Below are 27,476 nucleotides of genomic sequence, written 5' to 3'. Positions count from 1 at the left end.
CCTTAGGTTTATCAGTTGGAGGTTAAGGGACTAAACAATGAGGCCATCAGCTCCACAGTCACGTGATAGTTCATCTGGAGTTTCTGAGGCCAGGCCAAAATTTTATTGAATTATGAAAGTATGTAGCAGTGGTAAAATCGAGGCCTTGAAAGCAACATTGATGCCAGAGCTGAGAAACAATGTAAAAAAGAAGTAACTCAGGGCTCATCTACAATGAGAGAAAACCTACCTACATTCGACCTCCAACAACCTGATTTAAGGCGAAGACAGTTTGAATGTAAAGAATGCTTTCTAGCCAGAAGATTCATAACAGTGAAACAGAGAAGGCTACAAATCTAATGGATATCAGTTTGGCTGACAATAATAAAATAAGGTGAGAAAAATAATCAAGTCAACAAGTGGGTGGGGCCAAACGAGTGTCCTCTGGGCTTTGCTGGCAATGGGAGCTGTCCCACCCATAGCTGTCCCACCCTGACCCATTACAGTGAAAACGTTAAAGAGGGGAACAGCACTCACTATTCATCAGAGTGCTACCCCTAAAACAAAAAATAAGCTGCAGCAGTAAAGTATAGCCTGTTCAAAATATTTTTGAATATCAGATATCCATCATTTTCAGGCAATGCTAATGTTCACAGAAAATACAATACAATTAGACAAAGCAAAGACGAAGTTTTTGAGAAACAGTAGACCAGGTAATGACAATTTGCTCAACAGTAAAATTAGGAACACACACTAGCAGGAGGAGTAAACAGATTCTATCTAGGAAGCAAGATTAAGGAGGATGGCCTCAGCAAGTACGAGTGTAGTTCGGAAAGCATCCTTTTGAGTTAACACATGATGTATCACTGCTCTGTGGTGAGGACTTCTCTCTGTTGTTGTTACCATATAGTGATTTGCGAAGATGGGGAGACGAGAGGTGGATAAAAGAGAGATGGGGAGGGGGAGAGGGGAGATGAATTCAGGCAGTGATTAAGTACTTCATACAAAAGGCATGAAAGCAAAAGAAATTAACAAGTTTATATTTGATTAAGGCATCACTGGTGATGATCCATGTAATGATGAGCTGTGCCACTATGATAAGATTTGCCACTGGCCCAGAAAGTATTGTAAAAGTATATAAAAAGGTCACGGAGGATTGTTCACTAAGTGCAATAAACTGCTAAAGCCACAGGGAAGTCATTTGAGCAGGCTTATCACATTTTAACAGTGGAAGTGGAGAAGAGAAAATTATCTGTTAGATAAGTGCAGACACTCTTAATATATCTCTTCAGGCTTTCCTGGCGAGATCTTGACATGTGGAACAATCGGGTCTGCTGCCGGATGTTCGTGTCGCTCTGCCACAATATTTCGGCCATGTAACTCATTGCCTTCTTCAGGTGCTACCTGAGACTGCCGTGTTGGAGGATCTTGTCCAGTATTTATGCCCAGAGGGCGCTGGGTGCTCCCTTTGCCGTCCGCACCCGCCTGGCGCTGCTTGTAATGTGTTGTCTCTTCCCCAGTGCTCCCTTGGACGTCCGCGCCCGACTTGGGCGCCATCTGTGGCAACTCTCTGAGGCCTGTCCTATGTCGGGCGTTCCGTTCGTGGTCCGTGCCTGCCAGGTGCTGCTCCTGAGGTTTTTACCCCTCCCTGGTGCTCCCACGGACGTCTGCGCCCGGCTTGTCCATCATCTGTGGTCGTGGCAGTTGTCTGGGGCCGGACCCGCATGTGGCGTTCTGTTCGTGGTCCGCGCCCGCTTGGGGCAGCTTCCGAGGTGTTGGCACTTCCCTGGTGCTCCGACAGACGTTCGCGCCCACCTAGTCCACCATCTGCAGTTGTGGCAGCTGTCTGAGGCCCGTCCCGCGTCGGGGGCCCTATTCGTGGTCCGCGCCCGCCTGGCGCTGCTTGTAAGGTGGTGTTTCTTGGGGAAACAAGCAGCGCCAGGCGGGCGTGGACGGCAAAGGGAGCACCCAGCGCCCTCTGGGCATAAATACTGGACAAGATCCTCCAACACGGCAGTCTCAGGTAGCACCTGAAGAAGGCAACGAGTTACGTGGCCGAAATATTGTGCCAGAGTGACACAAACATCCGGCAGTAGACCCGATTGTTCCACATGTCACTGTTAATATAGTTTCAGAAATGCATCAAAATGGAAATGTCTGAATAACGTTTGTTCCATTTTCAGAGCGAGTGACAAGATTTCTTGTGCCTATTTATGGCTACAGATGGAACTTGGATCCACTACCATACCACTGAGACGAAACAACAGTCAAAGCAGTGGAAACATGTCGAGTGTCCACCAACAAAGGAAGCAAAGGCAATATAGTCGAGCACAAACGTGATAGCATTAGTTTTCTGTGATGTGAACAGGATTCTGCTGATAGACTGTCTTTGCACTAGTCAAATAATTATAGGTCAACACTAAGATAACATCCTGGACCAAATACAGAAAAAGATATCTGAAATAAGGTCAGGTTTGGCAGGGAAGAAAGTCAGAGATTCTTTTTAGAACTATAATTTTCTTGATTTATAATTATAACATATTTCAGGCCAATTTTTATGCAGCTTATAGTTAATGTGCAGCCACATGCAAGTGTCACTGCCACGGCAAAATACACATTCTAAGACATGAATTTTTGTCATGCCTGAACCATTTGCCTGATCTGGGAGGCAGATATATGTTCGGTGGATGCTTTGAAGCCGGCAACCATAGGACGGCCAGAATGATTGAGTTTGTGGATCTTAGGAAGAAGATAAAAAAGGTAGGTGTGCGTGCTTGGGTGGGGTGAGAAGTTCTATGGATTGAGGTGTTAGTGGTTATGAGGGGCCTGAGGATTTAAGGAGGGACTGCAGGTCAGTTTGAATCAGAGGGATGGGATCCTGATGGCAGACACTGTATGTAGAAGTGTCAGACAGCTGGTGTAGACCTTCACTAACATACTCCTTTCGGTCAAGTACTAATAGTGGTAGATCCTTTGTCTGCTGGGAGGATAATGATGGAGTCATCAGCTTTTAGAGAACTTGGAGCCTGGAGTTCTGCAGAGGATAGGTTAGGGTAATGTTTTAAGGAAGGGCTGTGAAGCAATGCTGGGTGTGAGGCATTCTTGGAAAGCTTATAAGGGATGATTTTGAGGTAGTCGTGGTGGATCAAGTTGGGATCGTGGTCTGAACTGTTCAAGGCAGGGTTCAATGTCAGGTGTGCTGTTGGAAAGGTTTTGGTGATGGGTTGCAAAGTGATATTATGTGTCAGGGAATGGGAGGTCATTCACTGAAGCAATATGATCAAATGCAGGTTTAGGACTGGAAGTGAAGATAATTCAGGAGGGGAGAGTGCTTTAGATGAGAGGTTAAGGACACTGTCCTGTTGTGACTGGTTCTTGGGATTATGGGTTATTCTTGGTCTGGGAGGCGCTGGTGAAGGCTGTGGGATGCTAAGGAGGTTGGCCAAGCTTGGTTTGTAGAAGAGGAATGGTGGTTGAGGGTGTGGCTGTTTAGGGCGCTGCAGAGGGACAGGAAGTGAAACACCACTGTTCAGGTAGTTTAGGAGAAGGTGGGATAGCTTTTTGAGGTGAAGTCTGGGATGGTGTTGCAGTTTGAAGTTGGCTTGGTGGACGATACCATTCAAGGAAACATGAGGGGTAGGTAACTGTAGGATTTTGTAGGAGGAGAGAATTCTGGTAGAGTGAAAATTTGCTGATGAGGAATGTAGGTCACAGATTAGCCGGGTAAGAGCAAGAGATTGCTGTATTGAAAACTGTAAAAGAGCCTGGTGTAGGGTAGGACTGCTTCCAGAAACAGGGACTTTCAATGTTAGGCCTTTTGGAGTAACTTCAAGGGACAAGCAGGTTTCAAGAAACAGAATATGGGACCTTAGTTTTGATAGTGCAAAGGCATGTTTTTGAAAAGAACAGATGTAATATGAGGTGGGATTCATCATGGCAAAAGAAGATAGTTTGGAGAGTTAGAAATCATAAGAGTGGGGGGGAAAGCTCAGGGTGGAAAAGATAGAAAAATGGAAGAAAAGCAAGGAAAAAAAAGTCAGAAAAATTCATACGGAAATTGTTAATAAGAGGTAATGAGTGGGCAATTTATATTGGTATGAAAAATAATAAAAGGAAAAAAATCGATCAGGAAAGTCGTCAAAACAGATGAAATGTTAGAAACTGGATAAACTGAAAGCGACACAAGTGACAACAATAAAAGTCGACCAGAGCGGTTTGCCGAAAAACAAATGCAGAAAAACATGGAAGAATTATGTATAAATAAGACAAGTGGATGGTGGAAAAGAAAATCGCTCTCAAATCTGCAAATAAATCGGCAGAAGACAATAGGGAGAAAGCCATGCAGTGTAATGAACTTAAATCATTTTATGCAAATTCGTAAATAACTATGCAAATAAAAATGAAAATGGACCCATCTATGAGCATGGAAATCAGTATTAGAAAAGATGTTGGGGCAAAGTGATGATTAATCTGGGTGATACAGATAAATAAGCGGATGAAATAGCACATACAGTAGGAAACAGATGACAGTTTGAACATGACAGACGACAACAAAGACTGGCAAGAGGGTTAAATAAGAAGGAATGATGGCCACATGGAATAATATAACAAAAACAATCAATTATTGATAAAATTATTTAATTGGATAGGTAAAAAATCTACTCACCAAGTCGCAGCAGAACACACATATAAAATACTGTTGTGATTGGCAAGCTTTTGGAGCCAGTGGCTCCTCCTTCAGGCAGAAGGGTTGAAGGGGAAGGAAGAAGGGTGGGGATAAAGGACTGGACAGGTCTAGGAAAAGGTGTAGATTTTGGGAAAGTCATCCTGAACTGTGAGTCAGGGGAGACTTACTGTATGGGATGAGAAGGATAGACTGATTGTTGGGGACTGCATCAGACAAGATGTGAAAACTGAGAGCTTAAAGATTGAAGACAGGGTAATAGGCGAGACAGAGATTACAACTAAAACATCGTGCACACGTTAATAAGAGTGAAAAGCTAACTGCATTGTATGTAACAGAGGTGGGCAGTGAAAAATAGACAGGAAAGACAATCAAAGATAGAGAAAACTAAAACAGAGTGAAGCAATGAGTAGTTACACTGAAGAAAAGCTGAGATGGAAGAAATTAATGTAAATTAAGGCCAGGTGGGTGGCGAGAACTAATGACATGTTGTAGTGCTAGTTCCCACCTGCGAAGTTCTGAGAAACACTACTCTATGGCTCCTACCCCTGTGACTGTCCCCACTTTAAGACTTGGCCTATGCACCCTCCTACCGCTACCAATAATCGCCCTGTAACTGGCGAAACATGTACTATCATAGGGAGAGCCACCTGCGAAACAACATGTCACATACTAGCTACCATGTAAACACTGTTCAGCCTTCTGCATCGGCACGACTACCACAAAATTTTCAATTAGGATGAATGGGCATAGGCAGAGGGTGTATACTAGCAACTCGCAATATTTTATTGCGGAGCATGCTCTACAAAATGACATTCATGATCTTGGCACCTGTTTCACCATACGCACTGTTTGGATTCTTCACCCAGACACTAGTTTCTCACAACTCCGCAGGCGGGTACTAGCACTACATCATGTCCTTGGTTAACGCCACCCACCTGGCCTTAATTTACATTAATTTCTTCCATCTCAGCTTTTCTTCACTGTAACTACTCTTTGCTTCACTCTGTTTTAGTTTTCTTTTCATTGTCTTTCCCATCTATTTTCGACTCCCCCTCCACCTCTGTTACATACAATGCACTTAGCTTTTCATTCTTATTAACTCGTGCACGATGATGTAGTAGTAATCTCCATCTTGCATATTACCTTGTTTTCCACATTTAAGCTCACAGGTTTTCAAATCTCATCCAATGCAGTCCCCAACAATCGGTCTTTCCTTCTCATCCCATACGGTAAGTCTCCCCTGACCTGCAGTTCAGGGTCACTTTCCCGAAATCTGCCCCTTTCCTAAACCTCTCCAGTTATTTTCTTTCATCCTTCTTCCTTCCCCTTCAACCCTTCTGCCTGAAGAAGGAGCCACTGGCTCCAAAAGCTTGTCAATCAGAACAGTCTTTTATGTATGTGTTCTGCCGCCACTTGGTGAGTAGATTTTTTATCTATCCAATTAAATAACTTGTTCACAACACGAGTACCGGACCATTCTGCTGCTTACAGTACACTGCATCAATCGCACAGTCTGCAACACACAAGTACCACATGACGTGTGGACAGAGAAACTTATTTTCGTCAGCGGCATCTACCGTGACAGCAACCCATGTCCGGACAAGTATTCATAGGACTGTTTTCCTTCATTTTCAGTCAGGAATCTGTCCCTGCAGTTTGTCTGTTTTATTAATGTTCAATCTGTACAATAGAACCTAACTGACCTATGTTGTGCTTAGCAGGGGATACTGGTAACCTAACATTGCAACATTTGGCAGGAGAGAGTAAACGAACTGGCACATTTGAGTTTGTTAAACATTATGGCATGCATGAAAACTTTACAGAAATGTGTTAAAACACAGTAGACAGACATACTGCACAAGCACAATGTGGCTTAACTCAAGATTAGTGAAAAGGAAGTAACACAACACCACAGAAACAGCACTGAGCTAGATTGTCAATAATCTTAATTCAAATGAACAATTGACAGACTTTGGAAATATCCTGTATGTTTGAATGTTTCAATGGGTGGATGATGTCCTTTGGTGTGAGAGTTTATTAATAAAAGATCTTTAGGAAAGCTTTTGTAAGAATGTAAAGCAAATTATCTCTGTTGAGAATATAGCAATGGAAAAGAATATGTAAGTAAAACTGCTGAGCCAGTCTGAAATACAGAACATGTAATTCAATAAATTAGAATTCTTTCAAATACACTCTACAAACATTAAAAAAATACAGACAATTTTATGTCAATGAATCATTATTCTGGACGTGCACAATTGCAAGCAAACAGATCTAAACAGTATTATTTTATCAGTTCAACACTGCTAAACGTTTATTTTCCCCTGAAAAAACTAGGCAGCGTGGCAGCAGGGCCCATTCCACATGCTGTGTCATTACATGGATAAATCAAAGCAGTTCTTCATAGCACTGATTCTTTTTCTTTCTGTTGATGTAATTGTCATTATTAATTTTTCATTAATACAGCATGGAAACGTAAGCAGTCAAAATATCTTCAAAAATTGACAATTCTCTATAAATGGAGACAGCTACAACTGGAATCTCAATAATCACACATAAGGCCAGTGGGTAAATGCAGACAAGTGAAACAACAGAAAAAGAATTAAGACAGCAGAGTGTATTCTGGGGGTGACCAACTGATATTTGGTTGAGCAATGTACATAGCTCTTCAAAACTGCCTACATTTCAGTAAAAACTTTCAATGACTCATAATTCTCGAACATCCTCCCAATAACTAGTTCTCTGGGTTCATTTTACAATTTTTCTCCCCACACTACAGAATCTTCGAGGCTCCTACTAGAGGTTTGTGAGGAAGTTGCTGCCAACTTGACAAGACAGTTATTGAGCCCCATGAAGTCTCTAAATACACAATGTATACTGTATATTAGAGAAATGCCTTTAGCAGAATTTTAGTATAAAGATAACCTCAAATATAGAATGAAATCTGGGTTTGTAATAAGCTGACATGAAGAAATCAAAAGCCACATTTTCCCCACAAGAAACAAAATACAAACTGACATGTACACACCCATCAATACAATAATTTTATAGTCTCATCGGCATTCATTATTTTACAACTCTATCAAGCACCAAATATTTCCCAGACTGGCAAACAGACACAATGTTACATCACGAATCTGTGAACAGGGAAAGGCAACTACTGTTACCCTCAACTTCTCCTTAAATGCTATCTTGTCAAAAACTGACCTTGTAGGACACCACCACCACCCCAAAGAAATTTCATCATTTGGGAAAACAAGGAGCAAAAGCTAATGTAACATGTATGAGCAATGGAATACTCAGCTTTCAGAATTCTGTAGCTGACTGCACAACTACGAAAGAGTTCAGAAATAATCAATAGCTTAAAATATCCTAATGGCACACTCACAGATAGCGTCTACTCAGATTCTTCCCAACAACTGTCATATGCTTCAATTACTTCTTGTCAAAGATCTTAGAGAATGTCTTTGGACATCTCTTTGAGGACACACAGAATAGGTTTTAATTTTTATTTATTCGCCTCGGATCATTTTACACAAAATAGTCATTGTCATATTAGTGCACTCATATCAAAGGGTAGAGTTACAGTCTTAAATACTAAAATTAGCACTATTCATATCAAATGATAGAGTATAGTCACAATCTTAGATATTAAAATCAACAATGTCCATATCATAAAACTCTTATATTGTAGTATTTATGTCACCCTGTCATGTAATTTTGTATTGGAATTGGTAAATGTCATTGATAAAATAGAGAGGAAATTCATTACAAATCTGAGGGCATTCACTTTGCTAAAGTTTCCTGTTCTCGATAGTCTGTGACCTTGTAATGTCGATGTTTCCCTTATTTCTTGTGTAGTGTTTGTTGTGCAGTGTTTGTGAACTGCTTCAGCCCAAACATGTCACACAGAGATAGTTACTACTGACTTTCATTCCTACATGGTGTAGAGCAGCTTTGAGATCTTTTTGAAAACTTTGTTTACCTGAACAGTCAGATTTTGGGGGAAAATTTAAGTGTATCTTGAAAGGATAGGCAAATGGGAAATGGAGGTAGTGTACTTGTCACAGCAGACAAGAAACTCAAATCCACTGAGACAGAAACTGGAGGTGCCATTCAGATTGTTTTGGCAAGACGTGGTACCAGGGGTAGGCATAAAACGATAACTGGATCCTTCTATCACCCACCAGACTCATCTCCTGATGTAACCGAAAACTTCAGAATAAACCTCAGTTCACCATACTGTAATCGGTAGGGACTGTAATTATCTAACAATTAACTGGGAAAATTACAATTTTGTCAGTGGTGGGCACGATAAGACATCCTGTGAAGCTTTACTAAATGCCTTCTCTGAAAACTACATAGAACACACTGTTAGAACCCCACTCACAACGGAAATATATTGGATCCAATGGCAACAAACAGGCCTGATCTTTTTCAGGATATCCACATCGACACGGGTATCAGTGACCAATGACGCGGCTGTGGCAACAATGATTACCATAGTACGAAGGACAACTAAAACATGCAGAAAGATATATATATGTTCAGTAAACTAGATAAAAAATTAGCAGTGTCATATCTCAATGATGAAACAAACTTTCAGCACAGGGCAGGAGCATGTACAGGAACTCTGGCTCAAGATTAAAAGAATAGTTGACCATGCACTGGATAAATATGTACTCAGGAGAACAGTTCATAATGGAAGGGAACCTCCACGGTGTACAGTCATTGTAAAGAAACTTCTGAAGAAACAGAGACTACTGTACAACAGATGTAAAACAAAGCATAGGGCTACAGATAGAGAGATACTGAATGAAATGTGTATTGCTGCCAAGGAGAGCAATGAGTAATGCCATCAATGACTATCGTAGCCGAATATCGTCAAGTGATCTTTCACAGAACCGAAAGAAATTCTGATCTTATGTAAAGGCTATTAGTGGCACCAAAGTTAGTGTCCAGTCCCTAGCGAATGAGACAGGTACTGAAATTGAGGCTAGTAAAGCAAAAGCTGAAATACTTAAGTCCATTTTCAAATGTTCCTTTACACATGAAAACCCAGGAGAATTGTCACAATTTAATCCTTGTACCACTGAAAAGATGAAAGAAATAAGTAATTGTGCTAGTGATGTAGAGAAACAGCACCTATCATTATTGTCAAAAGTATGATCGTATGTGGTACTAAGTGAAATTTGTGACTAGATTGAGGACTTGTAGGTTGGGAGGACACAATACATTATCTCGGATGGAGAATCATCGTCAAATGTAGAAGCAACTTCAGGTGTGCCCCAGGGAAGTGTGTTGGGACCATTGCTGTTCATGTTGTACAGGGTGAGCACAAAGTCTTGCCATGATTATAAAAATTTATAACAGAATAACCATTTGACATAATAAGTTACATTTGATGCCGTTACATACATTAGTGTTACTAGTTGTTGTGACCAATAAATGGTGTTAGTACTCCACAACACTGACACAGTCTGTTAGGTCACGTTACTTGCTGGCGAAATGGCGTCGAAGCAGGAGAAAGCACAATGTGTGCTTTGGTTTCATGAAACAAAATCGCCCATCCGTGTTCAGCATAAATTTCAGGCTTCTTATGGACACAGCCCTCCTGATGTTAAATCAATACAAAGATGGTATGCAAAGTTTAACAAAACAGGCAGCATTGAAGATCGTCCTCGAAATGGCAGGCCTCATGTAAGCGATGCAACTGTTGATCGTGTTTGGCAATCGTTTCATCGGAGTACGTCTAAATCAACTAATCAAGCATCATGTGAACTTCAAATACCGCAAGCAAGTGTAGTGAAGATTATTCATTAAAGGCTTAGGTCGCATGCTTACAAAGTGCAAATCATGCAGGCCTTGCAACAGAATGATTTGCTGACACATGCTGAATTTGCAACTGAGATTTTGAACACGACTGATGGCACTAATGATTACTTAAATCTCATATGCTTTACTGATGAATGCACCATTCATGTCAGTGGAATGGTAAATAGGCATAATTTCTGTATATGGGGATCTGAGTCTCCACATGCTATTGTACAGATACAGCGAGACAGTGAAAAAGTGAATGTTTGGTGCGGCCTCACGAATAACAATGTTTTTGGACCATTTTTCGTCACGGAAAAATCAATTACCGCTAACATTTACTTAGACATTTTGCAACAGTTCATTGCCCCACAGTTAGAAGAATATCAACCATGGACATTTTTCCAATAAGATGGAGCACCTGCCCCACTGGGTTTTGATAGTGCGTGACTTGCTGGATGAAACGTTTACAGATCGGTGGATTGGAAGGGACGGTCCAACACCCTAGCCGCCCCGCTCTCCAGATATTACGCCTCTTGACTTTTTTCTGGACAGAGTCTACGTCACACCAGTTGCTGACATCGAGGAACTGATGGCTAGGATACAAGCTGCTGTGTGTACTGTGCAGAACACGTTATGAAACACCTGGCGGGAACTGGAATACCACCTCAACATTCTCCAAGCTGCCAAGGGAGCACTTGTTGAGGCTTACTAACGTCAGTGGTCTTTTAAAAACCTAGTAACATTCACCTATGTAACGGCGTCAAATATAAATTATTGTCAAACAGTTATTCTGCAATAAATTGTTATAATCAGGGCAAGCCTTTGTGCTCACCCTGTATATTAATGAAACTGCGGGCAATATTAATAGTAAAATCAAGTCCTTGTAGATGATGCCGTTATCTCTAATGAAGTACTATTTGAAAGAAGCTGCATAAATATTCAGTCAGATCTTGATAAGATTTAAATGTGGTGCAGAGATTGGCAACTTGCTCTGAATGTCCATACGGGTAAAATTTTGCACTTCACAAAACAAAACCAAAAACATAGTCCATGACTATAATATCAATGAGTCACTATTGGAATCAGCCAACTCATACAAATATCTGGGTATAACACTTTTTTGGGATATGAAGTGGAATGATCACATAGGTCCAGTTTTGGGTAAAGTAGGTAGTAGACTTTGGTTTATTGGGAGAATACTGGGGAATTCAATCAGTCTACAAAGGACCTTGCTTGCAAATTACTTGTGCGATTGGTTCTAGAAAATTGCTAAAGTGTGTGGGACCTGTACCAGATTGGGCTAACAGGGGGTATTGAACATACGCAGAGAAGAGCAGCATGAATTGTCACAGGTTTGTTTAATCTGTGGGAGAATGTCACAGAGACACTGAAGAAACTGAACTGGAAGACTTTCGAAGATATACATAAACTTCCTGAGAAAGTGTATTAACAAAGTTTCACAAACCAGCTTTAAAAGATGACTCTACGAATATACTACAACCCCCCTATGTATTGCTCACGTAGGAATCATGAGCATAAAATTGGAAAATTGCTGCATGCACAGATGTTGACCACAATCAAACAATCAGTCTTCCCGCACTCCGTATGTGAATGGAACAGGAAGAAACCCTAATAACTGGTGCAATGGGATGTACCCTTTGCCGTGCACCTCACACTGGTTTGTAGAGTATAGGTGTAGATGTAGATGTAAATGTAGATATGCTCTTCCCAATTGTGTCTGACATCAATTCCTAAAAGTCTGACATATTATTTTGTATATTCTTAGACAATCCTAACAGAAGCTTTTGGATTTTGTCTGGATTACAAACAAATTTATTGGCTGTGAAGCAGTTTAATTCAGTCTTGAGTATCTTGCATTATTTGACAAAGAGCTGGGATGTCATGTGTGAAGCGAGCAAAGTTGTATCATCAACATAAGAGATAACAGATTGTGACTGAGCGAGGTGGCACAGTGGTTAGCACATTGGACTAGCATTCAGGACAAGGGTTCGAACCCGCGTCTGGCCATCCTGATTTAGGTTTTCCACGGTTTCCCTAAATCACTTCACACAAATGCTGGGATGGTTCCCTTCAAAGGGCACAGCTGACTTTCTTCTTCATCCTTCCCTAATCCGATGACTTCGCCATTTGGTTCCCTCCCCAAACCAACCGACAAGCAGACAGATTGTGATACACAATAGGCTAGGTAACTGATAGCCCCAGTGAAAAAGGAGGGACCAAGGCCAGAGCCTTAGGAACACCATTACCAATTTTTACCATGGGTTGGTTGGTTGGGGTTGAAGGGACCAAACAGCAAGGTCATCAGTCCCTTGTTTCAAATGTGGTCCATTCCGATAGTGTGACATCTCAGAAAAGTCAGAACAATAAAAGGGAAAAGGCTAAAAAGTGTAAAAGGGCAGTCATGTTGTCAATGGTAAAAACAAAATGAGGTAAGTCAGCAAGAGAGCGAACCCAACGCTATGCGAGAGGCAGGAAATATCCCACCTCTGAAGCAGCAGAGGCAAGACCACCTGCGACTTAAAAGGTGCAATCGCTAGAATGTAGAAGTGCGTATGGGAAAAGGAGACTAAACAATCCCAAAAACTGATAAAAACAGTAATAGGGGAAGAAAAGAGGATCTTGGTCAGGGAGGGTCACCGTCCTGCCCCAACACCAGAGAGAGATTAAAAACCTTAAAACTGACAATAAAAACCACTTTCCTGGAGGAAACCGAGAACCAGGTCGACCATCCGGGAATCGTCAGCCAACATCAAAGGTAAAGTGCGGGGGAGTCTGTACTTAGCACGCAGAGCCAAAAGAAGGGGGCATTCAACCAAAATGTGGGCTACTGACAGGAAGGCTCCACAACCACAAAGTGGGCGTGGCTCATCACGCAAAAGAAAACCATGGGTCAGCCTGGTATAGCCAATGTGGAGACGACACAGAATGGTCGAGTCCTTTCGGTAGAGGCGAAAGGAAGAACGCCACGGGCCTGATGTCACCTTAATCGCATGAAGTTTATTAGACAGGGAAGTAGCCTCCCAAGAGTTGGCCCATGATTGTGCGAAGTGGGATTTGATGTGAAGCCGTAAATCCACTGTAGGAGGGGTTACAGAAAATGGGGGGTAAGTGGCTGCTCCCCCAGCAAAACGATCAGCGAGCTCATTACCCGGGATACCCACATGGCCAGGTACCCAAAGGAAGTCAACGGAATAAGCAGCGAGATGGTCATGGATGGCAGAGACCAAGGGATGGCCCAAAAAACACCAGTCAATAGCCAGAAGGCCATTCATTGAGTCAGTACATAACAAAACGCAGTTGTGTTGGGACTGTTTAATAAAGGTAAGGGCCTGGGAAACTGCCATCAATACCGCAGTAAACACCCCACATGTAGGTGGCAGCAGATGATTTTCCATTCCAACAGAGGATGTGAAGGCATATCTCACATGATCAGCAGATTTAGAGCCATTAGTGTAAAAAACAACAGCATCCCGAAAGTCCCATAAAATTTGGCGGAAAAAGGAACGGAACACCATCGGGGGGATGGAATCTTTCGGACCTCGGCGGAGATCCATCTGAATTTGAGGCCAAGGAACTAACCAAGGGGGGTGGGGGGTGGGGTGGAGGGGAGGGAGCGAGGAAGACAGGACAAAGAAGGAAGCTGAAAATCAGGGTAAAGAGACGCAAGGCGGAGCCCAACCGGTAAACCCGCCCGAGGGCGGGAATCAGGTGGGCGACGTCCATGGTCTTGAAATAGGAGAGAATAGGAAGGATGAGTGGGAGAGGAATGGACAGCGAGTGCATAAGACACCAGAAGCTGGGACCGACGAACAAAAAGGTGGGGGGGGGGGAATCCCAGCTTCAACCAGGAGACTATCAACAGGGCTAGTAGGAAAGGCACCAGTGGCCAAACAGATACCACGAAGGTGGACTGGATCCAGCACGTGCAGTGTGGAAGGAGCAGCCAAACCATAAACTTGACAACCATAGTCCAAGCGGGACAGAACTAGAGCATGATAAAGACGGAGAAGGAGGGAGCGGTCCACATCCCAAGAGGAGTGAGCAAGGAAGTGAAGGACATTGAGTTTACGGAAACATCCTACCTTCAAAAGCCTGATATGGGGCAGCCAAGTGAGCTTGTTGTCGAAAAGAAGACCTAGGAAACGAAACTGTGGGACCACAGGCAATCGTCGTGCATCGAGATAGAGCTCTGGATCAGGGTGGATCATAGTACGGCGACAGAAGTGGACCACCCGCGATTTTAAAGGAGAGAATAGAAACCTGTGACAGAACCCTGTGGGATGCTTGTCTCCTGGGTCTGTGGAGAACTGAAAACAGTACCAACTTGAACCCTGAATGACCGATGGAACAGGAACTGGCGGATAAATGTCGGGAGTGGACCCCGAAGACCCCACTGATGAAGTGTAAGTAAGATGTGATGGCACTAGGCCATTTCATAGGCCTTATGTAGGTCAAAAAATACTGCAACCAAATGGCGGTGCTGGGAAAAAGCCTGCCAAACTGCGGATTCCAAGCGAAGTAAATGATCGATCGGAGACCGTCCCTCTCGGAAGCCACACTGGTAAGGGGACAATAGATCCCGAGATTCGAGGACCCAATTGCGCCGACAGGCTACCATCCGTTCAAGTAACTTGCAAACAACGTTGGTCAGATTAATTGGCCGATAGCTGTTAACAAATAGGGGGTTCTTACCAGGCTTAAGGACAGGAACCACGATGCTATCCCTCCACTGAGAAGGAAAGTCACCCTGGAGCCAGATACGGTTGAACACCTGGAGAAGATTTTGCTGTTGTGGAGCACTGAGATGTTGAAGCAGTTGGTTATGAATGGAGTCTGGGCCAGGGGCCGTATCATGAGAAGAAGAAAGTGCGGAAAGAAATTTCCATTCAGTAAAAGGTTTGTTGTAAGATTCTGACTGACAGGGGGTAAAACATAAGGTGGAAGCTTTGGCCCGCTGTTTCCGGTGAACGAAAGCAGCTGGATAGGAGGCTGATGCTGAGGCCATTGCAAAATGGGTAGCAAGATGCTCCACAAGAATCAACAGGTCCGTACAAAGGCCATCTGGGAGGTGAAGGCCTGGGTGGATGGACTGCTGATGGCAACCTTGGAGAGAGCAAAGTGCAGCCCATACCTGTGACATAGGGACCGTAGAACTGAGGGAAGAAACAAATCGTTCCCAACATATCGTTTGCTCTGTCTGATAAAATAACGGGCTTTAGCGTGAAGGCGTTTAAAGATAATGAGGCTGGCAACGGATGGGTGCCTCTTAAGATGTTGCAAAGCTCGACGGCGATCACTGATGGCAATGGCAATGGCCGTACTCCACCACGGGACTTGCCGGTGACGAAATGGTCCAGATGAGCGCTGTAAAGCAAGGCTAGCAGCACGAACAATCGCGTCAGATACGTCACGTAGGACGTCATCAATAAAACCCGACAAAGAGGGAGAAAACACGACCTGTGCAGTGTATAGACGGCAATCGGCGCATTGGAAAGACTAATGAGGTAACCTGTCCATCGGGGAGCGGGAAGGGAGAGAGAAAGAATCAACGGGAAATGGTCAATATCACAAAGGTCGTCATGTGGCGACCAGTGTAATGAAGGGAGGAGAGAGGGAGAAGAAAGAGAAAGATCAATGGCGGAAAAGGTACCATGACCGGCACTGAAATCATTAAGAAGGCACAAGTCGTGGTCTGTAATAAACTGATCTAAGAGAAGACCTCGTCTAGATGGAAATGCACTGCCCCACAAGGGATACTGAGCATTAAAATCTCCAAGAAGGAGTAAGGGAGGAGGAAGTTGCTGAAGAAGGGCAGTTAAGGCAGCACGTGGAAGAGTCCTGTCAGGAGGGAGATAAAGATTGCAAACCGTGACCTCAGAGTCCAGGTAGACCCTAACAGCAACCGCTTCCAATGTAGTTTGAAGAGGAATCCACATGCTAACAATGTCTGTATGGACCAACGTACAAATGCCACCAGAAGCTTGCAGGGGTCCGACCCGATTTTGACAGAAAACATGGAACCCACAGAGCGTCGGTGAGTGAGCATCAGTAAAATGAGATTCCTGTAGAACCACACAAGCTGCAGAGTAAGACGAAATAAGGAATTTCAATTCCAGAAGGTGACGATAGTATCCATTACAATTCCATTGGATAACCACAGAACGATGATTTAAATGGGGGTTGAACAGGCTAAAGCCAATCATACTGCCGGGTCACCACCCGTCACCAACAAGGAGGGGGCGACATCCATGAACGGCAGGTCAGAATCTGGTTGTGAAGCCAGGTATGGGACCTCTGGTGACACCAGAGGCTCTTTGTCCCGGGACTTATGTTTCTTCTTCTTTTCTGTTTGAGATCGAGAAGGGCTGTGTGGCAGAAAGGAGCCAGACGCAGCAAGATCGGGAACAGAAAGAGACCGGGCGACCTGGGGGCCGACAGACTGCGGTTCTCGCGGTCAACGCGTGGCAGCAGACATTTGGCCTGGAAGGTGCCGGGAAGGGGCATCCCGGGAGGGGCATCCTCAACTGGCAGACACCGAAGGAGTGGGACACTTCTCCGGCTGGGGACGGGGAGCAGCACCCAGAGGAGAAGGTGTGGGAGCCGCAGGGGAGGGGGGGGGGGGGGGGGACGAGAGGGGTCTGGGACTGGGGTAAGGAAGTGGGAGGAAGGGGTGAAGATGTAACTAAAGCAAAACTAGATGTCATGGACACAGGATGTAGACGTTTATACTTCTTACGAGCCTCTGTGTAGGTTAAACAATCTTATACTCCTGTATCTTCTTTTACTTCTTATATACTGGGCAATCTGGTGAATGTGGAGAATGATTGCCATGACAATTAACACACACAGGAGGGGGAACACAGGGACTCACCTCATGGAGTGGATGTCCACAGTCACCACATAGAGGACCCTGCAAACAGCGGGAAGACATGTGTCCAAAACGCAAGCACTTAAAACACCTTATAGGAGGTGGGATGTACGGCTTCACATCACATAGATAAACCATAATCTTTACTTTCTCAGGGAAGGTATCCCCTTCAAAGGCCAGGATAAAGGCACCAGTATCAATGCAATTGTCCTTAGGACCCTTCTGAACACGCCGAACAAAGTGAACACCCAGCCATCCGAGATTGTCCCAAAGTTCCTCATCAGTTTGAAGGATGAGGTCCCTGTGAAAAATCACACCTTGAGACTGGTGGGGGGTAATGGACACAGGAATTGTGCCAAGATGGGTACAAGCACGAAGGGCCGCAGACTGGGCAGCTGAAGAAGTTTTGATCAGCAGCGAACCCGACCGCATTTTGCTCAGGGAGTCCACTTCGCCAAACTTGTCTTCAATGTGTTCCACAAAGAATAAAGGTTTGGTATTGGTGAAAGTATCCCCATCAGTCCTGGTGCAAACCAGATAGCGGGAGAAAGGCTTTGCCCCTGGCTGACGGGCCTGACCCTCTTCCCAGGGGGTAGCCATGGAAGGGAAGGCCGAAGGGGCAAGAGAAGCAACACTAGAAGAATCAGTTCCACGCAGAGAGACGGCCACAGAAGAACGGCCAGAGTTCTGGACCCATAAGCGTTTCATTTGCATAGTGTCCACCCTGACACCACCCACTCCGATCAGGGGCTCTCTTAACGGGCTCCACCCAGCCACAGCAAGGGCCGTCTGGCACGGCGGCCATTGCCGGGAGTTCCGATGCTCCAGGATGACGAGCAACCACTCTAAGGTTTGCATGAGGAGGTCAAAGCTCAGGTAACAGAAGTGTGATCCCTGTGTGTTCAGGGGGCTCAACCAAAAGGGTACATAGCGACGCCACCACACGGGCTGGCTACCGTGCTGGCTATGCACCCTAGCATCAGACAACGACGTGAAAGAAAAGGTGGAATGAACTAGGAGGACACACGTCTGAGACACTATGTAAGGTGCTCTTCCCCAAATTGCTCACACTATGGAAGAGAAATTTAGTAATGGAGGTCAAACCCCCGAGGGGGACCAGGGAGTGCCAAAAGGAGGAGGTGATTACACAACAAAGCTAAATTGCAAAACCAACAGAACCAGGAGGATAGCGGGGGACCAACATAAGCAAGGACACCAAGAGAGGGAGAGGAGAGGGCGAGGGGGAAGGAGCAAGGAGAGGAAAGGAGGGGGAGGGGGAGGAGAAGGGGAAGGGGGAGGGGAAGGGGGAGGGGGAGGGGGAGGAAATGCAGCCTTGGAAAGAAGGAAGGCTGCAATAGCTCGGGGTCCTGTGCTCGTCACACACGTATCCACAAAAGAGTTGTTGATCTCCTGGGGGGTTTTACAATGGGGGAATGTCTATTTCTATAGGAGAAAAACAGCTTCAAGTAGAAGGAAATTAATGCTAATGTAGGTTTGTGTACCCTGTAATACTCTAGCCTGGTTAGTAATATTTTAAGGGAGTGCAATGAAACACTTTACTTAGATCACATAATGCAAGTGACATCATATTTTACTTTCAAAAGCTGTTAAAGTCTGATCAACCATTTCCAGAACACCTGCAGAGGTAGTTTCACCTGGTTGAAGCAGATTGTTGCAAGGGAGCTCATGCTTTTCAAAATGGTTACTTACTTGCACATCTATGAGCGATTCAAACATTTCTAAGAGTACTGGCGCAAGAGAGACTGGTCAGTAGTTCTGGGGAAATTCCTATTACCCTTTTTGAATACAGGGATAACTTTTGATATTTTGAGCATATCTGGAGAAACTCGTCACACTTAACATTTATTAAATGTAAGACTTAGTGGCCTACTTATTGAGTGAAATGTTCTTTTAATAAAACAATTAGACATCCAGTAGCAGTTCATACTTCTAGAATTGGAGAATTCAGGTAATGTTTTACAGATCTCAATGGGTATGATCATATTCCAGTCAAAGATAGGTCCTTCAGACAGTTACGAACTTAAGCAGATTCTATGCAGATGTGTCTGTTGCCTTAATTTTATCTTCAAGTTCTCTGACTGACGTGACAAAAGGATCATTCCCAATTCTCCTGGATCAAGCCGATTTTGAGATACCTGGCTGGAAAAAAATCAACTTGCCTATCAACTTCCCATGTTGTCTTACACTTACTTGGCTTACCTTCTACGTACCTTTGACATTCTGCTTTCTTGATTTGTAAGAGCTTAACTTCATAATACTTTTTACTTCTAAGATAAGCACTGTAAACCATACCCCTCTAGTCAGTCCTCACTTTTATATATTTGATGCAGTATGCACGTTTTTTCTAATTTATGAAAATTCTTTTCTATAAAAATTAACTTCTTTTAATTTTAGCAGTATCCATGCTGAACAACTGTCCACTGTATAACCATAATCCACTTTTACTTGTCCATGCCACACTGTAACCTTTGGACAGACTTTTAGATGACAATTCCTTTTACCGGTAACAAGTATGATTTTTTGAACAAACTAAATTCAGACCACAGAATGAGGGTGAAACAAATCAAACTTTACACAAACAACCCGCATTGAAAATGGCTCTGATATAGTGGTTAACACAGCCTCATTATCAGGCTTTTTATCTGCTAGTGGTCTCTTCAAAGGTTTACTAGTGTCACAGCCTGCCTGAAATTATTTATTTTACTGTGGTTAGAATAATACTGTTTGACACTGAAACCACGAATACACACTTCTGACTTGTAACCTGCACAATTTTATGCTATGATATTACATGCAAAATGTTTGTGTGCCTAGAGATTCTGTGCAATGTTACATACACAATGATTATTTGTTTTAATCATGTAATAACTGGTCTTACTGGAACAAGTGTGTGGCATCTTGCAGCATCTTTTCAAATCTATATTGAGTCACAAAAAAGTAAGAACGTGACTATTCATTTGATCACTGCAGACAGAGAACTTGAGATGTGCCATGGAATAATCCGTAACTGTGTCTGTCTTAATTTGCGGTGGGCAGGGATGGGTGTACCAAATTTAAATAAAAATAATAATAAAATAATTCTACAAAAAGTAATGCTTAAAATAGTTTGGAGACTTATGATACACTACCTGTTTTACATTTGTAAAAAAGTAACTGTTCTGAAAATCTGAGTAACAGGCTGTCCCCAATCAACTGATAATCTTCAAAACATGGCTGAAAATAAAAGTAAAAATAATAAAAATCAATTATAATATTTTGTTTTTCTAGTGCAATGAAACAAAATCCCAAAGCGGTCAACATACTGCATGTATACTGATGCTTTCACCAATTCAGTAAGTACATTGGCTTACCGTTTCCCTTTTTTAACAAGTGTTCAATTCAGAATGAAGTTTAACAATAACGAAATAACAATATCTGTGAAAGGAGCAACACCGGCATGCTAAATTTGAAATTTTTAAAAAAAGCTTCATAAAAATGAAGATGGCTTATGGAAGAAGACAAAAATAGCTCAAAATCTGTATTTTATTTGTATGCAGATTAAAAAAATCAAATCTGAAACTGTGCAACATTACCATTTAGAAGTAAATGTAACCCCCTAGCCAATGTAGCAAGTTACCATTAACATTGTTGTTGTTCTTTAGTCTTTGATGTGTAATGTTTTAGTAGTTGTTGCAGCCTATTGTGATTGACAGTACAGTAGTATGTAAAATACAAATAATTTATGGAGTAAAATCTCATATCTGCCATCTACATGCGAAGACGCATTGCTGGCAGAGACGGTGGACATAGTAAGTTTGGTGACTTTGCCAAAAGCGGCAGTATCTATTTATCTAAGATGTACAGTTCACAGATGATGCTCATTTCTATATGAAAGGAGAGATAAATAATAAAATACTGGTCAGATGTCTACTTGGAGAGACCTACCTAACATAGATAGTGCATCGAAAGTGACAATACAATGTGGACTATGAGCTTTTCATAATTTTTGGACATTTCTGCATTTAGGGTCCACTAAAAGCCGTCCATTATTTGCAATTGTTTGACAATGTGCTGCTGTCTCTGAAGAATTGGTATTTCCAACTTTCTTCCAGTAAGACAGTGTCTCACCTCGGCTACAGCCTAGCTATCCAGGCATACCTCAAGATGCAGTTTTCTTCATGTAATTCTTTATCTGTCTGATATGTCACATGACTCCCTTTCCATCCAAAAATTATGAGGTCCCCCTTAGATGGCCACCACGTTGGTAACGGGTAACACGTAAGTTCAAAGTAACTATGGCAAATGTGACATCATTTTGGCATCGCGTGCTATATTGAAGACAGAAAGAGTTGTCCATTGACTTTCTCGATTGTTCGCTCCATTACATGTTAGGTGATGTTTGAAACAAAACTACAGCCTTCGCTTCAGAGCGAAGTACTTTACTACTTGACATCCGGAGCAACAGTGGACGAGAGCTCACTAGGAACTTTATACAAGCGACAGAGCTGGTCAAGACTCACGGGTCCAATGATACTTATACGGACCACGGTTGATAACTGCAACCTCTAACAAGTGTGGTATCAAACACTGATACCACAGTCAGCACCAATGACCAAGGCACACCCGACACCACAGTCAGTTTCAGAGCCATTAGTTTACACAAAGGTACTATTGCGAATTTCCATGTGAAGGTCATGAGACTGAATGTGAATGTGATACTGGAGTACTGCTCTTAGGAAACAAATGAAGGCTAAGGTGCACACTGGCTACTGCACGAACCCAAGGTCGTGAGGGGTTCACAGCCACCGGGAAAGTTGCAGGTAGTGTGAAATGAAGCTGCCGGAGCAAGTGCCGAAAGTGGACTTCAGGACATAATAGAGAAGAGGGATGCGCTCCATACTGGCGATCGAAGGAGTCATTGAAGGAGGAGGCACAGGATGGGTGGCCACGCATGGCAGACAAACAGCACACATACCCTGCGGAGGAGAAAGTCACGGTGGTAGGACAGTGGTAGTTCAGCAGCTTCGACATACAGACTCTCAACCAGGCTAGTGTAAAGGGCACCAGTGGCCAAACAGATGCCACAATGGTGAATAGTGTCGAAACAGCGTAAGAGAGACGGACGTGCATGTGTATAAAAAAGCACACATAGGCTTGTTTCGAACAGACAAGGGACCAGTACAAATGGAAGAGGATGGATCAGTCTGCACCCCAGGAAGTACCATTGAGGACTGAGAGACCGTGTACAGCAGGCTGCCAGGAAAGACACATAGGAGGACCAAGAGAGTTTCCTATCGAGCATCAACCCCAGGAATTTCGTAGTTTCAACAAACGGGAGAGCAACAGGCCCGAGATGTGAAGATGGTGGGAGAAACCAATTGCGCCGCCAGAAATTCACAGTTTTGTCAATGGATAAATGAAAGAACATTCGATGTTCCACAAGCAAAGATGATTGAGACATTGCTGAAGACTGCTCAATGAGACATGTTCGTGGAGAACTGAAATACATGGCAAAATCGTCAACAAAAGGGAGCCAGAAATGCCCAGTGGAAGAGAGGCCATTAGAGGGTTAATGGCAATAGCAAAGATGACGACACTTGGGACGGAATTCTGGGGCACACTGTTTTCCTGGATGAAGGTGCCTGACAAGGCAGAAACCACACACACCTTGAAAATTCAATCTTTCAAAAATTCCTCAAGGAAATGACGCAGGTGGCCAAAAAAGCCCCACGTGCAGAGAGTACAGAGGATACCAGTTCTCCAGCAGGTATCATATGCCTTCTACAAGTCTGAAAACACAGCCACAGTCTGGGATTTCCACAGAAAATCATTCATGAAACGGGTGGACAAAGTGAGGAGGTGGTCAACTGCAGAACAGTATGCTCAAAATCCACACTGTGCAGTCGTTAATAAATTGTGAGACTCGATCCGCTGTACCAGCCAGGCATGAATCATACGTTCCATCACCTTGCAAACATAGCTGGTGAGGAAGATGGGGCGGTAGCTAGAAGGAAGGTGTTTGTCCTTACTGAGCTTAGGTATGAGTATGACGGTGGCTTCACGCAAGCATCCTGGAAACGTGCCCTCTGCCCAGATGCGATTGTACATATTAAGCAGGAAGTGCTTGCCCGCAAGAGAAAGGTGCTGCAACATCTGAATGTGGACAGCACCTGGCCTTGGGGCGCAGGATTGGGATGAACTGAGAGCAAGATCCAGCTCTCTCTCATGGTAAAGACAGCATTGTAGCACTCATGATTCTGAGAAGAGAATGGTATTGCCCAAATCACCTCCACTCGTTTCCGATGGAGGAAGGCAAGGTTATAGTCGGAAGAGCTTGAAATTTCTGCAAAATGGCGGCCCAAGGTGTTGGAGATAGCAATAGTGTCCACAATGACATTGTCTGCTACTGTCAGGCCGGAAATTGGGTAATAGATCTTGGTCCCAGAGAGCCGTCGGAGATTGGCCCACACAACAGAGGGAGGGGTGGAACTGTTAAAAGAACTAGTGAATGAAATCCAGCTAGCTTTTTTGCTATCCCAAAGAAAGCGATGACACTGTGCACGCACCTGTTTATAATGAATGCAGTTTGTCATCGTAGGACAATAGTTAAAAACTCTACCCACGAATTGCATCAGGCATGCCTCAGACCACCAAAGGGCTAGGATATGTCATGGTAAAGAGGAAGTGAAAGGAATGGAACATTCTGCAGTGTTAAGGGTAACATTTGTAAGATATTTCACTTGGTCATAACAACTGGGGAAATCCTGTTCTTCAAAGGTCACAAGGGAGGAGTGAAGCAACCAGTCAGCCTAGGTAAGTTGCCATTTGGGTGTGCACGCAGGAGGGTAGGAGTCAGCAAATGGATAGCACATGGGAAATGGTCGCTCAAGTATGTGTCAGAAAGAACAGACCACTCGAGACGATAGGCAAGCTGGGCAGTGCAGAAGGAAAGGTCCAAATGGGAATAGATGTGTGAGGAGTCTGAAAGGAATGTGGGGCCTCCTGTGTTAAGGCAGAAGAGGTTAAGTTGATGAAGGTCAGCCAAGTGGGCAGCTCTCTGACTGGTCCTGGGAGAGCCCCCAAAGGGAACGATGTGCATTAAAGTCACAGAGTCGCAGAAAGGGGTGAGGAAGCTGCCAAATAAGCTGGAGGAAGTCTGCCCTGGTGATGTCAAATGATGGTGGGATGTAAATGGTATAAAGGGAAAAAGTCAGGTGAGGAAGAAAAAGGCGAACTGCAACAGCTTGAAGACAGGTAGTCAGGGAGGTGGGTTGACTATGAACATCGTCCCGTATGAGCAGTGTGACTCCCCCATGAGATGGAATGCCAAACTAAGTGGAAAAGTCGAAACGGACTGGGAAGAAATGCAAAAGCTCAAAGCAGTCATAAGGGTGCAATTTTGTTTTGTGAAGGAAGTGTACAAGGAGGCACTGTGATTCTAAAAGCAGCCGTAAATCCTCTTTGTGGGATCAAAGGCCGCGAATGTTCCATTGGAGGAGAGTCACGATGCAGAAAAAATGAAGGTGTGTCACCTTGGTGGCTGCGAAGACTCGCTGCTATAGGGTACAGACGGAGAACGATCCTGCTCCATGAGGTCCACAAAAGCATCATATTCTTTGTGCTGTAGGTCTGTGGAATCCAATGCAGACAAACGGTTAGTGGTGTGCACCGGCAACACTGAGGTCAGCCAGACGAAGGTATCAAGTGGCGATACTGTCTAAACGAATCTTCGAGTCAGCGAAGGAGAAGACAGTTTGCCTTTGTTGGACTTCTTAGAGCCTTTCTGGTTAGCAGAGGAAGACTCAGGTGTTGGTTGGTTGGAGTGACACAGGATGTCTTCCCAGGAGTACTCCTCCTGTCCTTTCCAGACTGCCGGTTGTGTAGCTGGTGGCTTTGTGCCTCGAGGCGAGAGTTTGATTGTTCGTTGCACAGCTGGACGAGAGGACGGTGATGCTACCTCGACACTAGGCAATTTCACAACCTCAGAGCTGAATTTGAGGTTGCATGTCTGCATGGCCGTGTCCAATGGAGCGAGATAGTGCCAGACTGTAGAACACAAGGTTTGCGACTATCCAATAACTTGTGAGCGTCTGAGTAAGGCACTGTTTCCTTTACCCGCATCACCTGGACAGCCCGCTCATTGAGGTACACAGGACAATCTCGAGAGGAGGCGGCTTGCCTGTGACATTGCAGTTGATACAGCGGGGAGAAGAAGGTGGACAATCAGTCTTGTGAGGATCCCTACCACAGGTTACTCATTTGGCTGTGTGTCGACAAGACATTCTATTATGGTTGAAACAATGACACTGGTAGTAGCGCATCAGGTTCAGATGTACAGCCGGACTGTGATAATTTCGTAGCCTGCTTTGATCTTGGATGAAAACACCATTATATCGGAGGTGAGAAAAAGAGTGCGAGTGGGCACTAAGGAGGAATCTAACTTTTTCATCACCCGATGGATGGCAATGACACCCTAATCAGAGAGCTACAATTGGATTTCGGCCTTGGTCAGACCGTCATGGAGCCTTGTGTAAATAACACCACGGAAAGAATTCAAAGTTCTACAAGTCTCAACACGAATAGGATAGCCATGGAGAAGCAATGTAGCAAGCAGTTGTTATGCTTGAGAATCATTAGAAATCTCCAAAAGCAAACTGCCATTCTGTAAATGAGAGCAGGATTTCACGGGGCTTGTAATTGCATCAACACCTTTCTGAATAATCAACAGGCTTACCATTGCGAAGGCCTGACCATCTTCAGTACGTGAAACTACAAGGAACCGTGGTGCAGCTGGAAGGGTCTTTGAATCATCTGCATCATACCATTTAAGTTTCGTAGATGTTGATTGTAAATATGATTGGCTCATTGCGAGAAAATTCCCCACAGCTGATCCATAAACTTGACAACCTCAGTCCAGATGAGTCAGAACTAATGTTTGATATAGGCGGAGAATGGTTGAACAACCCATGCCCCAAAAGGTGTGGACAATGAAGCGAAGGACAGTGAGTTTACGAAAACAACCGGCTTTCAGACGACAGATGTGGGGCAACCAAGTAAACTTGTTGTCAGAAAGAAGGCTGGGGGGGACCATGGTCATGTGTTTGGCAGGAAGGTATAGCTTCGAACTGGGATGTAGCGTAGTACAGCAACGGAAATGCACCACTCTCAACTTAAGGGAAGAGAACTGAAAATGGTGTGAGTGTATCCACGCAGAAGCGTGCTGGATGGTGTTTTGAAGCTGTAGCTCCAGGGACCACCGAGTGGGAGATAGCCCAAATACTAAAATCATCCACATACAGAGCAGGGGTGACCTTACAGTCCAGAGAAGCCAGAAGTCCATTAATAGGGATGAGAAAAAGAAGGACACTTCATATGCCACCCAGTGGAATGCCAATCATCTGTTCAAGTAACTTGCAAGGGAGTTTGGTCAGGCTGATTGGCCGGTAACTATCAGGAGACTACGGATCCTTGCTGAGCTTAAGAAAAGGAACCACAACAATGCCTCTCTGTTGAGAAGGGAAAATGTCTTGGAGCCAAATACCATTAATCACCTGGAGGAGATAGTGTCGTCATGGAAGATTAAGGTGTCCAAGCAATTAGTTATAGTGGGTGGAATCAGGGCCAGGGACTGAACCGTGGGAAGAAGAGGCGGCCAGAAGCAGCTCCCATTCAGTGAAAGGTTCATTCTAGGATTCCACTTGACAATGGGTTAAACATAAGTGAGAAGCTTCAGGTTGCTCTTTCTGGAGGAGGAAGGCAGCTCGACAGGAAGCTGATGCGAATGCCATCGCAAAATGGGTCATGTGGTTGTCCTTGACAACTGATGGATCTGCACGAAGGCCACCTGGAAGGGCAAGGTCTGGAATGGAAGACTGCTACTGGCAACTTTGGAGGGTGTGGAGTGTAGCCAACATCCATGACAACGGGACAGAAGAAACTAGGGAGGAGACAAAGCATTACCAACACACCCACTTGCTCTGTTTTATTAAGGGTTTTTGGACGAAGGCATCTCAAGGTAATAAGACCGGCACAGGACATGTGCCACTTAAGTGGTCGCAAGGCTTGACGACGATCGTGGACAGTGGTGGCAATTGCTGTTCTCCA

General features: G+C 44.0%; 1 protein-coding gene across 1 annotated transcript in view; it reads right to left on the bottom strand.

Annotated features, from left to right (window-relative positions):
• Positions 1 to 27,476, bottom strand: part of LOC126424803 (uncharacterized) — a 154,076-nt gene that overhangs the window by 73,514 nt on the left and 53,086 nt on the right. Inside the window, exon 3 of the mRNA XM_050087593.1 lies at positions 20,522 to 20,606. Coding sequence (XP_049943550.1) covers positions 20,522 to 20,606 — 85 coding nt within the window. The remainder of the gene's footprint in view (positions 1 to 20,521; positions 20,607 to 27,476) is intronic.

Source organism: Schistocerca serialis, chromosome 10, assembly GCF_023864345.2.
Source record: "Schistocerca serialis cubense isolate TAMUIC-IGC-003099 chromosome 10, iqSchSeri2.2, whole genome shotgun sequence".
NCBI lineage: Eukaryota > Metazoa > Arthropoda > Insecta > Orthoptera > Acrididae > Schistocerca > Schistocerca serialis.
Note: the sequence above shows the minus strand (reverse complement) of the source record. Positions and strands in the feature narration are given on the sequence as shown.